Source organism: Hypanus sabinus, chromosome 11, assembly GCF_030144855.1.
Source record: "Hypanus sabinus isolate sHypSab1 chromosome 11, sHypSab1.hap1, whole genome shotgun sequence".
Classification (NCBI taxonomy): domain Eukaryota; kingdom Metazoa; phylum Chordata; class Chondrichthyes; order Myliobatiformes; family Dasyatidae; genus Hypanus; species Hypanus sabinus.
In genome coordinates, this window is record NC_082716.1 from 21,816,870 (window position 1) to 21,831,450 (window position 14,581).

General features: G+C 42.7%; 1 protein-coding gene across 1 annotated transcript in view; it reads right to left on the reverse strand.

Moving 5' to 3' along the window:
* Window positions 1-14,581, reverse strand: part of dnttip2 (deoxynucleotidyltransferase, terminal, interacting protein 2) — a 26,293-nt gene continuing 11,712 nt past the window's right edge. Inside the window, exons 4-7 of the mRNA XM_059983930.1 lie at window positions 14,184-14,279; window positions 13,895-14,059; window positions 12,568-12,677; window positions 1-1,447 (exon numbers count right to left, since the gene is read on the reverse strand). Coding sequence (XP_059839913.1) covers window positions 1,354-1,447; window positions 12,568-12,677; window positions 13,895-14,059; window positions 14,184-14,279 — 465 coding nt within the window. The 3' untranslated portion in view covers window positions 1-1,353. The remainder of the gene's footprint in view (window positions 1,448-12,567; window positions 12,678-13,894; window positions 14,060-14,183; window positions 14,280-14,581) is intronic.

Consider the following 14,581-nt stretch of genomic DNA (forward strand, 5'->3'; position numbering starts at 1 on the left):
GACATTTTTATTTTAATGGTTAACAGAAATATCTTTTTATGTCTTATGACCAAAGAAAGAAATGATTCCTGCATACTAAATCAAGCTCCTAATCATTAATTACATCTTGCATTGTAAAAAGAATCCTTTTGTGCATTTCCAAAAATATAAGCTCATTGAGTCTGTTTTGCTGATTTATTCCAGTTGCATTTTTTAATAAATATAGTGGATTATTTGACTTGCAGCCCCCAAAAGAAAACTTGTTTAATTGGGGCAAATTGTTTTGGACTGTTGTAAAGTTCATCCCTACTGCAAAATGACTCACCTATGCAGAATATGGTACTCAGAATGGTATGCAGTGTCCAATGGCTATTTGATAGCTGGACGGCAACAACACTGGCTGCACTTAGCAGCAATGCCTGTGTATGTCAACAATCAGCCAAATTCATTCAGTGCTCTCATTAAACACAATCTCAGTAATGGCACTAAATGCATTATAGTCGCTATTTTGAGTATGAGGATCCTCACAAAGGTTTCTTTTAAGGAGTGGGAGAGACTTGGCAGATGTTGGGTGTCCTTGAAGCTCGTTACATAAGCATGGCTGAATGTAATCTTCCCATAGATGCTGCCTGATCTGCTGCATTCCACCAGCATTTTGTGTGAGAGGCTTGCATGGCGTGGATTTTGCCACCCCACTGCAATGTGTTCAGTAGGTTCAGAGAGGTTTTGTCATATACCATCCACTGAGGCCAGAAGTATAAAGAAGCTAGCACATATGGGGCCAGTCAATCCACAGTATTGTACTTAGTTGTACAATATGTATTTAGTTGGACTAGAAATAACTTTTGCATACTCATTTAAAAGGTTTTCCATTATATCATCCAAGTTTCATATTAAGATCAGAAAGCTAATAATGTAATAAGCAATTATAAAAATGACTTCACAGCTCAAAAGTAAGAATTACATGTCTGGCACACAGAGTGCTCAGAGCTGATACAGAAATGTAAAGAATCCTGTCCTTGATCGTCTGTATTCAACACTTGCCACACACACAGACAGACACACACACACACACACAGGTTAGCTGCATCTACAAAAATAATTGACAATATTACAAATCTAAGTAGGACTTATGAAGTTCCTTTATCACTTTTGACATTAAATCATCTCTTGAGGCTGGAAATTAATCCATGATACGTATTTCAGCACTGCTGAACAGTTATTTTATTTCTAAAATTGCCTGTAGCTAATTTAGCTAGTTTGCTTTTATAAATGGGGAGGAAATAGGAATTGGTAGCACAGTCACTTTTATAAGCTTTTAATGTATTATTGGTTATGAAAATATATTGAGAATTAGGCAGTTTTTCTTCAGTTTTATTTTTTAAATTTCTTCTTCTTATGGTGCTTTTTGCCTGCTGCAAGCGCTGCCCTTTCTGTCATGATCTGTTGGTATTTTCTCTTGTTGTACCTGGAAAGAACAAACACAAATCAATTTAACAAAACCTTTCCTTATCGTACATCAGTGCCACAACCACTTGAGCTTACTCAAATACGATTCTCTCGAAACCTGTATCAGCAAATGAACATTTTCAGTTTATCTTCATGTTGCTAAAAAACCAGATCAAAGCCAATCTCATGTGACAGTATTTAAGCAGAGTTGTAAACTCTTGCAGGTTCCCACTCTGTTGCCTGGAAAGTACCGAAGATACTGTTGTTCAGCAGGATTCAGAGAAGGCAATGTCTGGGAAGTGGAATCATTTGCACAAGGTGTCAACTGTACCTGAAATTTAATGCAAGGTTGATGTACAAGGAGCATTTGATAGCTCTGGGCCTGTACACATTGGAGAATGAGGGGGGAATCTCAATGAAACCTATCGCATATTGAAAAGCTAGATAGTGTGGGCATGAAGAGGATGTTTCCTACAGTGGGGGAGCCTAGGACCTGAGGGCACAGCCTCAAGAGAAGGACATCCCTTTAGAACAGAGGTGAGGAGGAATTTCTTTAGCCAGAGGGTGGTGAATCTGCAGAATTCATTGCCACAGACAGCTGTGGAGGCCAAGTCATTGTGTATATTTAAAGCGGCGATCGATTGGTTCTTGATTAGAAAGGGTGTCACAGGTTATGGAGAGAAGGCAGGAAAATGGAGCTGAGGGGGATAACAAATATACCATAATGGAAAGGCAGAGCAGACTCAATGGGCTGAATGATCTAATTCTGCTATGTTTTATGGTTTTATGAAACATTACAATACTCAAATAAAACATGGGGAATATCAAAATAAGCTTAAACTGCAGTGAAAAAAAAGGCCTCTTTAATAGGACTAACCGAAAGGAAAGATAATACTATTACTATAATACTATTAGTCCTGACGAAGGGTCTCGGCCCGAAACGTCGACATCGCTTCTCCCTATAGATGCTGCCTGGCCTGCTGTGTTCTACCAGCATTTTGTGTGTGTTGTTGTTTGAATTTCCAGCATCTGCAGATTTCCTCGTGTTTCCTCTTTAAAAGGAAAACTTTGCGGGCATTCAGGCTCATTCTGGCGTCTCAATCAGCGGCAGGAGCAGGCCACAGCAACGAGGTTTCTCACAGGAGCAGGCCACAGCAACGAGGTTTCTCACAGGAGCAGGCCACAGCAACGAGGTTTCTCACAGGAGCAGGCCACAGCAACGAGGTTTCTCACAGGAGCAGGCCACAGCAGCGAGGTATCTCTCAGGAGCAAGCCACAGCAACGAGGTTTCTCTCAGGAGCAGGCCACAGCAACGAGGTTCCTCACAGGAGCAGGCCACAGCGACGAGGTTTCTCACAGGAGCAGGCCACAGCAACGAGGTTTCTCACAGGAGCAGGCCACAGCAACGAGGTTTCTCACAGGAGCAGGCCACAGCAACGAGGTTTCTCACAGGAGCAGGCCACAGCAACGAGGTTTCTCACAGGAGCAGGCCACAGCAGCGAGGTATCTCTCAGGAGCAAGCCACAGCAACGAGGTTTCTCACAGGAGCAGGCCACAGCAACGAGGTTTCTCACAGGAGCAGGCCACAGCAACGAGGTTTCTCACAGGAGCAGGCCACAGCGACGAGGTTTCTCACAGGAGCAGGCCACAGCAACGAGGTTTCTCACAGGAGCAGGCCACAGCAACGAGGTTTCTCACAGGAGCAGGCCACAGCAACGAGGTTTCTCACAGGAGCAGGCCACAGCAACGAGGTTTCTCACAGGAGCAGGCCACAGCAACGAGGTTTCTCACAGGAGCAGGCCACAGCAACGAGGTTTCTCACAGGAGCAGGCCACAGCAACGAGGTTTCTCACAGGAGCAGGCCACAGCAACGAGGTTTCTCACAGGAGCAGGCCACAGCAACGAGGTTTCTCACAGGAGCAGGCCACAGCAACGAGGTTTCTCTCAGGAGCAGGCCACAGCAACGAGGTTTCTCTCAGGAGCAGGCCACAGCAACGAGGTTCCTCACAGGAGCAGGCCACAGCGACGAGGTTCCTCACAGGAGCAGGCCACAGCAGCGAGGTTTCTCACAGGAGCAGGCCACAGCAGCGAGGTTCCTCACAGGAGCAGGCCACAGCAGCGAGGTTTCTCACAGGAGCAGGCCACAGCAACGAGGTTTCTCACAGGAGCAGGCCACAGCGACGAGGTTCCCGAGGTTTCTCACAGGTCAGTGATGCTCATTTAAGAGCACAGAAGGGACAAGCTATTGTTGGGAGTAGGCCAGTAGAGTAGGAGTGTTAGGCCTTGGCTCAAAGGTGGCTTTGGCTCGGAAGAGGTGTTGCCTCTGGGTAAGCTTCTGCCAAAGATCCCTTTTTTTTTCTCTCTTACTGTACCTAGTGTAGTAAATGGCTGTTGTGTGTTCTTCATGCTGGATGTCTCCCAGGGAACCACGTCTGAGTGAAGTGCATCCAGCTGCAGTTCCTTGAAGACCGTGTTAGGGATCTGAATCAGCAGCTGGATGACTTTTGACTTGTACAGGAGATCATCAATTATAGTCACCCCTAAATTGCAGGAGGCGACTAGCTGTGTGACTCAGGAGAAATGGAAATGTGAATAGGCAGTTAGTGCAGAGCACCCATGACTAGGTTACTGGCACTGAGTATGGGTCTGTGGTGCAAAAGGGAAAGAGGCAGAAGAGGTGAGAGGTAGTGATAGGGGATTCAATAGTCAGGGGAACAGACAGGAGATTCTGTTGGCATGAAAGGGACACCTGAATGGTATGTTGCCTCCCAGGTGCCAGCGTCAAGAAGATCTGGGATCACATCCACAGCATTTTGGAGAGGGAGGGAGAGCAGGCAGATGTCTTGGTACATATTGGTACTATTGAAATAGGAAGGAAAATCAAAGAGGTCCTGAAAATAGAATTTAGAGAACTAGGTAGAAAGCTAAGAAGCAGGACCTCCAGGGGTGTGATTGCTGCTTGTGCAGATGAATGCACGGCTGAGAAGCTGGTGCAGGGGGCAGGGCTTCAGGGTCTTGGATCATTGGGGAGGTATGACCTATACAAAAGTGACAGCTTGCACCTGAACCCTAGAGGGACCAATATGCTTGTGGGCAGGTTTGTTAGAAGTGATGGGGAGGGTTTAAACTAATTTGTCAGGGGAGGTGGGAACTAGAATAAAGGGACTCGGGACAGGACGGATGATAAAAAAACAAAGATGGCGTGCAGTCAGACTGTTAGGAAGTGCAGGCAAATGACAGGTCAAAATTGCAGCCAGCAGGGTGAGGATCAGTGGATTAGGGATGCAGAATCAAAAAGGGTAGCAAGTACTGTACTCAAAGTGTTACATCTCAATGCACAGAGTAAAGAAATAAGGTGGATGATCTTGCTGCACTATTACAGATTGTCAGGTATGATCTTGCAGCTGTCACTGAATCGTGGCTGGAGGATGGTTGTAGTTGGAAGCTGAATGTCCAGAGTTATACATTGTATCAGAGGGATAGGGAGGGTGGGCAAAGGGGTGGCGTGGCTCTGCTGGTAAAGCATGGCATCAAATCAGGAGAAAGATGTGACATAGGATTGGAAGATGTTGATTCCTTCTGGGTTGAGTTAAGAAACTGCAAGGGTAAAAGGAACCTGATGGCTGTTATATACAGGACGTGCAGCACAGATTACAACAGGAAGTAGAAAAGGTGTGTCAAAAGGGCAATGTTATGATAGTCATGGGAGATTTTAACCTGCACATCGATTGGGAAAATTGACCTCAAGAGAGAAGAGTTTTGTTGAATGCCTATGGGATAGCTTTTTAGAGCAGTCTTACTTGAAATTTGATGGGGAGAAAGTAAAGTCTGACGTAGCAGTATTTCAGTAGAGTAAAGGAAATTGCAGTGGTATGAGAGAGGAGTTGGCCAAAGTAAATTGGAAGGAGCTGCTGGCACGAATGACAACAGAGCAGCAATGGTGTCAGCTTCTGGAGAAAATGAGGAAGGAGCATGATAGGATGTATTCCAAAAAGGAATAAATACTCAAATAGCAAAATAGTACAACCATGGCTGACAAAGAAAGTCAAAGCTAATGTAAAAGCAAAAGAGACGGCATACAACAAAACAAAAATTAGTGGGAAGATAGAGGATTGGGAAGCTTTTGAAAACCTACAGAGCAACTAAAAGATTCATTAGGAGGGAAAAGATGAAACATGAAAACAGGCTAGCAAACAATATCAAAGTGGATAGTAAAAGTTTTTTCAAATATGTAAAAGACATAAAAGAGAGATGAGAGTGGATATAGGACCACTAGAAAATGAGGCCGGAGAAATAATAATTGGGGCACAGAGATGGCAGATGAACTAAATGAGTATTTTGCATCCTAAATGAGGGAAGAGAAGTGAGTGCAGTTACTATTACAAGGAAGAAGGTGCTCAAAAAGCTGGAAGACCTAAAGGTACTTAAGTCACTTCTACCAGATGAACTGCACCCTAGGGTTCGTAAAGAGGTAGCGGTAGAGATTGTGGAGGCATTAGTAATGATCTTTCAAAAATCACTGGACTCTAGCATGGTACCAGAGATCTGGAAAATTGCAAATGTCACTCCACTCTTTAAGAAAGCAGGAAGGCAGCAGAAAGGAAATTATGACTAGATAGCCTGTCCTCAGTGGTTGGGAAGACTTTGGAGTCAATTGTTAAGGATGAGGTTATTGAGGTGAGACAGGACAAGATAAGGTCAAAGTCAGCATGGTTTCCTTCAGGGAAAATCTTGCCTGACAAACCGGTTGGAATTCTTTGAAGAGACTGTAAGTAGGATAAAGGGGATGCAGTGGATATTGTATATTCAGAATTTCAGAAGGCCTTTGACAAGGTGCCACACATGAGGCTGCTTACCAAGTTAAGAGCCCTTGGTATTAAGGAATGTTACTGGCATGGTTAGAGCGTTGACTGATTGGTAGGAGGCAGCAAGTGGGAATAAAAGGATTCTTTTCTGGTTGGCTGCTGGTGACTAGTGGTGTTCCACAGGGTCAGTGTTGGGACCGCTTCTTTTTATGTTGTATATCAATGATTTAGATGATGGAAGCAAACTTTGTTGCCAAATTTGAGATGATACAAAGATTGGTGGAAGGGCAGGTAATGTTGAAGAAACAGGTAGGCTGCAGAAGGATTTAGACAGATTAGGAGAATGGGCAAGAAAGTGGCAAGTGAAATACAATGTTAGAAAATGCAGGGTTATGCACTTTGGTAGTAGAAATTAATGTGCAGACTACAGACTATATTGTAAATGGGGAGAAAATCCAAAAAACCTGAGATGCAAAAGGACTTGATAGTCCTTGTGCAGAACACTCTAAAGGTTAACTTGCAGTTTGAGTCGGTGGTGAGGAAGGCAAATGCAGTGTTAGCATTTACTTCAAGAGGTCTAGCATATAAGAGCGGGGATGTGATGCTGAGGCTTTATGAGGCACTGGTGAGGCCTCACCTTGAGTATTGTGAACAGTTTTGGGATCCTCATCCAAGGAAAGATGTGCTGGCATTGGAGAGGGTCCAGAGGAGGTTCACAACAATGATTCAGGGAATGAAATGGTTATCATACAAGGAACGTTTGATGGCTCTGGGTCTGTACTTGCTGGAATTTAGAAGAATGAGGGGCGATCTTATTGAAACCTTTCGAATGTTGAAAGGCCTAGACAGAGTAGATGTGGAAAGGATGTTTCTCATGATGGGGGAGTCTACAACAAGAGGGCACAGCATCAGGATAGAGGGACATTATTTAAAACAGAGATGCAGAGAAATTTCTTTAGCCAGAGGGTGGAGAACTTGCGGAATTTATTACCACAGGCAGCTGTGGAGGCCAGGTCGTTGGGTGTGATTAAGGCACAGCTTGATTGGTTACAGCATCAAAGGTTACGGGGAAAAGTTTGGAGTGTGGATTGAGGTGGGGGGACAAAAAAGGATCAGCCATGATTGAATGGTGAAGCTGACTCAATGGGCCAAATGGCTTAATTCTACTCCTATGTTGTATGGTCCTACGGTAAAACCTTAAAGGTATTTTTAATTCCTGCATCCAAAATGATAGTTAGAGTTGGACTTTATTTTTAGGAAATAAAATCAGGAGCAATTATCAATTCAATCATGAATTGTTTATAAACATTGTGTTTAGGGATGACTAAAGGCAACTAATGAGGCTCCACTGGACAGTTGGGTGAAAGTAAATAGAACACTAAATCCTGAAACATGGGTTCCTTAGAGTTGGAAGGAATGAGATTGAAAGTAGGAGTCAAGTTACTCCCTAGGATGTCACTCTAGAGAGTAAATTTAACTCCTACCCACAGTGATAGTTATTATAGGCAGTGTTGACATTAAGATGTGAGGTACAGTACATTAAGAGCATGTGATCACCAAGGAATGCAGACAAATAATGGGGTGTGGGTAAAACAGTGAAAAGTGAAGTTCCAATTACAAGTCAAGAAAGATAAATTGAAATTGTTTCTTCAAGAATATAAACCATTTCTAAACCAGGTATAAACCATTTCATTCCCGGGATCATTCTTGCGAACCTCCTCTGGACCCTCTCCAATGCCAGCACGACTTTCTTAGATGAGGAGTCCAAAGCTGTTCACAATACTCAAGGTGAGGTCTCATCAGTGCCTCATAAAGCCTCAGCATCACATCCCCGCTCTTAGATTCAATTGAAATTGTTTCTTATGTGTGCAGGAAGTGTGTCCAACAGCAGCTTCTGGCAGACCGCACTGAGCGTCTGGAGCTGCAATTGGATTCATATTGGAGCACCCGCGATGCTGAGAAAGTCATGAATAGCACATTTAGTGAGTTGGCCACACCGCAGGTAGAGGCTACACAGGCAGAAAGGGAAGGGGTTGCCACTAGACAGCGTAGCAGTAGGCAGGTAGTGCAGGAGTCCCCTGAGGTCATCTCCCTCCTAAACAGATATACTGTTTTGGATACTGTTGGGGGAGATGTCTCATCAGGGGAAGGCAGCAGCAGCCAAGTTCATTGCACCATGGGTGGCTCTGTGGCACAGGAGGGAAGGAAAAGGAGTGGGAGAGCTATAGTGATAGGGGATTCAATTGTAAAGGGAATAGATAGGCGTTTCTATAGCCACAAACGAGACTCCAGGATGGTATGCTGCCTCCCTGGTGCAAGGGTCAAGGATGTCTCTGAGCAGCTGCAGACATTCTGGAATGGGAGAGTGAACAGCCAGTGGTCGTGGTGCACATAGGTACCAACAATATAGGTAAAAAAACGGGATGAGGTCCTACAAGGTGAATTTAGGGAGTTAGGAGATAAACTAAAAAGTAGGACCACAAAGATAATAATCTCTGGATTACTACCAGTGGCACGTGCTAGTCAGAGTAGAAATAGGGTATTTTAGATGAATACGTGGCTTGAAAAATGGTGCAAGGGGGAGGGATTCAAATTTCTGGGGCACTGGAACCAGTTCTGGGGGAGGTGGGACTGGTATAAACAGAACGGTCTGTACCTGGGCTGGACTGGAACCAATGTCCTAGGGGGAGCTTTTGCTACTGTTGTTCAGGAGGCTTTAAACTAATGTGGCAGGGGGATGGGTACGAGTGCAGAGAGACAGAGGGGTGGAAAATGAGGGTAGAAGCAAAAAGTAGTAAGGAGAAAAGTAAAAGTGGCTAGCAGGCAGGCAAATCCAGGGCAAAACACAAAAAGATCCACTTTTCAACATAATTGTATAAGGGCTAAGAGCGTTGTAAAACAAGCCTGAAGGCTTTGTGTGTCAATGCGAGGAGCATTCGTAACAAGGTGGATGAATTGAACGTGCAGATAGTTATTAATGAATATGATATAGTTGGGAATCACAGAGACATGGCTACAGAGTGACCAAGGATGGGAGCTCAACATCCAGGGATATTCAATATTCAGGAGGGATAGACAGGAAAGAAAAGGAGGTGGGGTAGCATTGCTGGTTAGAGAGGAGATTAACGCAATAGAAAGGAAGGACATTAGCCTGGAGGATGTGGAATCGATATGGGTAGACTAAGGGGCATAACACTAACGGGCAGAAAACGCTGGTGGTAGTTGTGTACAGGCCACCTAACAGTAGTAGTGAGGTTGGGGATGGCATTAAACAGGAAATTAGAAATGCGTGCAATAAAGGAACAGTAGTTATAATGGGTGACTTCAATCTACATATAGATTGGGTGAACCAAATTGGTAAGGGTGCTGAGGAAGAGGATTTCTTGGAATGTATGTGGGATGGTTTTCTGAACCAACATGTCGAGGAACCAACTAGAGAGCAGGCCATTCTAGATTGGGTATTGAGCAATGAGGAAGAGTTAGTTAGCAATCTTGTCGTGCAAGGCCCCTTGGGTAAGAGTGACCATAATATGGTGGAATTCTTCATTAAGATGGAGAGTGACATAGTTAATTCAGAAACAAAGGTTCTGAACTTAAAGAAGGCTAACTTTGAAGATATGAGACGTGAATTAGCTAAGATAGACTGGCAAATGATACTTAAAGGGTTGATGGTGGATATGCAATGGCGAGCATTTAAAGATCGCATGGATGAACTACAATTGTTCATCCCAGTTTGGCAAAAGAATAAACCAGGGAAGGTGGTGCACCCGTTGCTGACAAGAGAAATTAGGGATAGTATCAAGTCCAAAGAAGAAACATATAAATTAGCAAAAAAAAAGCGGCACACCTGAGGACTGGGAGAAATTCAGAGACCAGAGGAGGACAAAGGGCTTAATTAGGAAAGGGAAAAAAGATTATGAGAGAAAGCTGGCAGGGAACATAAAAACTGACTGTAAAAGCTTTTATAGATACGTGAAAAGAAAAAGACTGGTCAAGACAAATGTAGGTCCTTTATAGTCAGAAACAGGTGAATTGATCATAGGGAACAAAGACATGGCAGACCAATTGAATAACTACTTTGGTTCTGTCTTCACTAAGGACATAAATAATCTTCCGGAAATAGTAAGGGACCGAGGGTCTAGTGAGACGGAGGAATTGAGGGAAATACATGTTAGTAGGGAAGTGGTGTTAGGTAAATTGAAGGGATTAAAGGTAGATAAATCCCCAGGGCCAGATGGTCTGCATCCCAGAGTGCTTAAGGAAGTAGCCCAGGAAATAGTGGATGCATTAGTGATAATTTTTCAAAACTCCTTAGATTCTGGATTAGTTCCTGAGGATTGGAGGGTGGCTAATGTAACCCCACTTTATAAAAAAGGAGGCAGAGAGAAACCGGGGAATTATAGACCAGTTAGTCTGACATCGGTGGTGGGGAAAATGCTAGAGTCGGTTATCAAAGATATGATAACAGCACACTTGGAAAGAGGTGAAATCATCTGACAAAGTCAGCATGGATTTGTGAAAGGAAAATCACATCTGACGAATCTTAGAGAATTTTTTGAAGTTGTAACTCTTAGAGTGGATGGGGAGAGCCAGTGGATGTGGTATATTTAGATTTTCAAAAGGCTTTTGACAAGGTCCCACACAGGAGATTAGTGTGCAAACTTAAAGCACACAGTAGTGGGGGTACGGTATTGATGAGGACAGAGAATTGGTTGGCAGACAGGAAGCAAAGAGTGGGAGTAAACGGGACCTTCACAGAATGGCAGGCAGTGACTAGTGGGGTACCGCAAGGCAGTGCTGGGACCCCAGTTGTTTACAATATATATTAATAATTTAGACGAGGGAATTAAATGCAGCATCTCCAAGTTTGCAGATGACATGAAGCTGGGCAGCGGTATTAGCTGTGAGGAGGATGCTAAGAGGATGCAGGGTGACTTGGATAGGTTAGGTGAGTGGGCAAATTCATGGCAGATGCAATTTAATGTGGATAAATTTGAGGTTATCCACTTTGGTTGCAAGAACAGGAAAACAGATTATTATCTAAACAGTGGCCGATTAGGAAAAGGGGAGATGCAACGAGACCTGGGTGTCATTGTACACCAGTCATTGAAGGTGGGCATGCAGGTACAGCAGGTGGTGAAAAAGGCAAATGGTATGTTGACATTCATAGCAAAAGGATTTGAGTACAGGAGCAGGGAGGTTCTACTGCAGTTGTACAAGGCCTTGGTGAGACCGCACCTAGAATATTGTGTGCAGTTTTGGTTCCCTAATCTGAGGAAAGACATTCTTGCCATAGAGGGGGTACAGAGAAGGTTCACCAGATTGATTCCTGGGATGGCAGGACTTTCATATGAAGAAAGACTAGATCGACTAGGCTTATTGGAATTTAGAAGATTAAGGGGGGATCTTATTGAAATGTATAAAATTCTAAAGGGATTGGACAGGCTAGATGCAGGAACATTGTTTCCGATGTTGGGGAAGTCCAGAATGAGGGGTCACAGTTTAAGGATAAAGGGGAAGCCTTTTAGGACTGAGATGAGGAAAAACCTCTTCACACAGAGTGGTGAATCTGTGGAATTCTCTGCCACAGGAAACAGTTGAGGCCAGTTCATTGGCTATATTTAAGAGGAAGTTAGATATGGCCCTTGTAGCTAAAGGGATTGGGGGGTATGGAGAGAAAGCAGGTACAGGGTTCTGAGTTGGATGATCAGCCATGATCATACTGAATGGCAGTGCAGGCTCGAAGGGCCGAATGGCCTACTCCTGCACCTATTTTCTATGTTTCTAAGGTGAAAAATTAGATCTGGATATACAGTACACAAATGACTAAAAGCTAGTGCACAAATACAGCAAATGGTGTCCAGAAAGGACAGATGAAATGTTTACCTTTGTCATGGAATTCAGAAGTGAAGTAGCAATGCCTTCAGTTCTGAGCACAACTCAGTAAAGATATCATTGTCCACCAAAGGAGTATAGCAAAAATAATCACAACGGTGCAGCCAAAAGGAGTTCAATTAAAAGGATTTTTGATAAGCCTGGACTTACAGTTACTTCAACTTAAAAAGAGCGTAATTTTTAAAAATTTAAATGATTTACAAGATTCAGTGGCATCTGATACTGAGAAACTCTATCAAAAAGTGTTTTTTCTACACAACGAGTTTTGGAAATCTTAAATGCCATCCCTCACATAAACTCTGAATGCTTGTTTAATTAAAGGTTTAAATGTTTTAATTGGTAGCTTTGTTAACTAAGAAATGACTAAAGGAAAATTCAGTGGTGCAGACACACAGGTCAGGAGACTTTCTTCTGTTCCTATACATATGGAAAGGCATACCGTCGGAATTTCGCATCTGCCAGCAGCTCCTCCACCATCGTCTGCTTTCTTTGCTTCTTAGGTAATCGAGAATGATAGAAATCTGCTGGATTGTCCAGAACTTCACCAATCTATAAAAGATTTATGAGTGGTTACACATTGTAACAATCATGATACATTCCAAACAAACTGTTGAAGCACATATCATTGGATGAATTCAGTCTAAAAATGTTAGATTCCAAAGTATTAATAAACATATTGTATTTCAATTACTGTATTAGTGGAGAATTTTTCCTAAAATACAAAATATTTTTGATTTGTCTTAGTTTTGCCAAAGGAAAAACATTTCACATTGCTGTTTACAAATTGGCAATTGGACTAAATGCTGATAAACCGAACCTGCGGGCTGGTGCTAATGACCAGCTGCAAGTATGAGGTTTAAGAGACTCAAGTGCTTCAGGGATTTGATAGAGCGAGAGAAGAAACATTATTTCCTTAGGGGAGGTGTCAATGAAGAGAGTATTATTTCATTAAGTCAAAAATGAAGAAGCAGCTTCAGGAACAAAAATGAAGAAGGTGCACCCCTACACCATTAGATCTGTTTCCATGAGAAGCAACGGAAAGAGCCCAACGTGTCTTTTTTAACAAATTGGCATCAAACCCAGAGTAATCAATAAGCAGTTACAAGGAGAATGAAACCATGAACAACTTTACTCACATCAATTATCCAAACCAGGTAAATTTTCTGAGAATCCCAATGTGGGACAATCTAATTTAGTTCAACTCTATTAATTCAAAGCCAATACTTCAACTCTATTCCAAAGATTTTTCTAGTCTAGGCAGAACGCCTGGAAACCTGAAAACTGGTTTGAAGTTCTTCCTACAATGTAAGCCTATTTAGGAACAACATACTCTCTCAAGTCAATCTCTTATCAAATGGAGAGAACAGTTATTATCCCAATCATAATGCATTTATGGGTAACTGTGGACTCGGCATCCATCATGCTTTCAAGTCATCTTCTGTTTCCAGCTTCCAGGTAGATAAAGACTTAGGATTTAAGGTAATTTCTTTGCAACGACCCAAAGCTCCACTTCTGCATCTATCATGTTGTGTTAAATTATGACAGTCAGCAGAACAATACCAGGCACGAGGCATTAGGTGATGGAGTTCCCAGTGTCTCACTGGAGGAAATCTGAGTCAGAGAAGTACTACTAAATTAGCAAGTTGAAATACTACCAAGATGCAGATATTGGTGGCTTCTGTCCAGTGTGCCAACAAACTGTTATATGTTACTACCTAAACAAAGCTTTATTGTTATACAACACAGCTCATCTACTGTAATCATACCTGGAAATATTTAGGGAAACCATCTCTGTCATTCTTCTTGTAGAAGCGTTTAGGGTCAATGGCAGCCCTCATTTTTAAGACCTGTAGATCCATCTTCAATTCATCTGTTAAATCAGGAGCTTTCATGTTATACCAACTGTCCCCTGCAGTCTTTGCACGTTCTTTCTAAATGTGGAAAAATGATCAATAATAGGATGCTATTAAAGAGCTGAATATCCAAAGGAACTATTTTACTTTGAGTCTTGTTTTTAAATACCATGCAAGTAGAATGCCGTCATCTCCGACTTACCCTGCGCTGTTTTTTCAGTTGGCGTTCGGACACCTTTAGAGATGGAACATTATCTTGTTTTTCAAACTCTGGTGTCAGAATGCTATTTTTTAATAGCTAAGGAACAGAAAGAGCAAATTACAAAAATCTTCAAACAGAAACTACTGTTACTTGTTCAAATTCTACACTGTGACCAAGTGCATCATAAAGCACCTTTACCAGGGCAAAAAGATCTTAAGGCATCAACAAATAAAAAGTTGACAGTAACCACATCAGAAAATTTTAGAATGGAGGCTAAAAGCTTGGTCAGAGCAGGTCTGAAAGAGAATCAAAGGATGAAAAAAAAGTAAAAATGGAAAGAAAGTTGGAGGAGCAAGTTATGACTAGAAGCAGAAGATAGTTTGCCAAGAGTGTGAAGT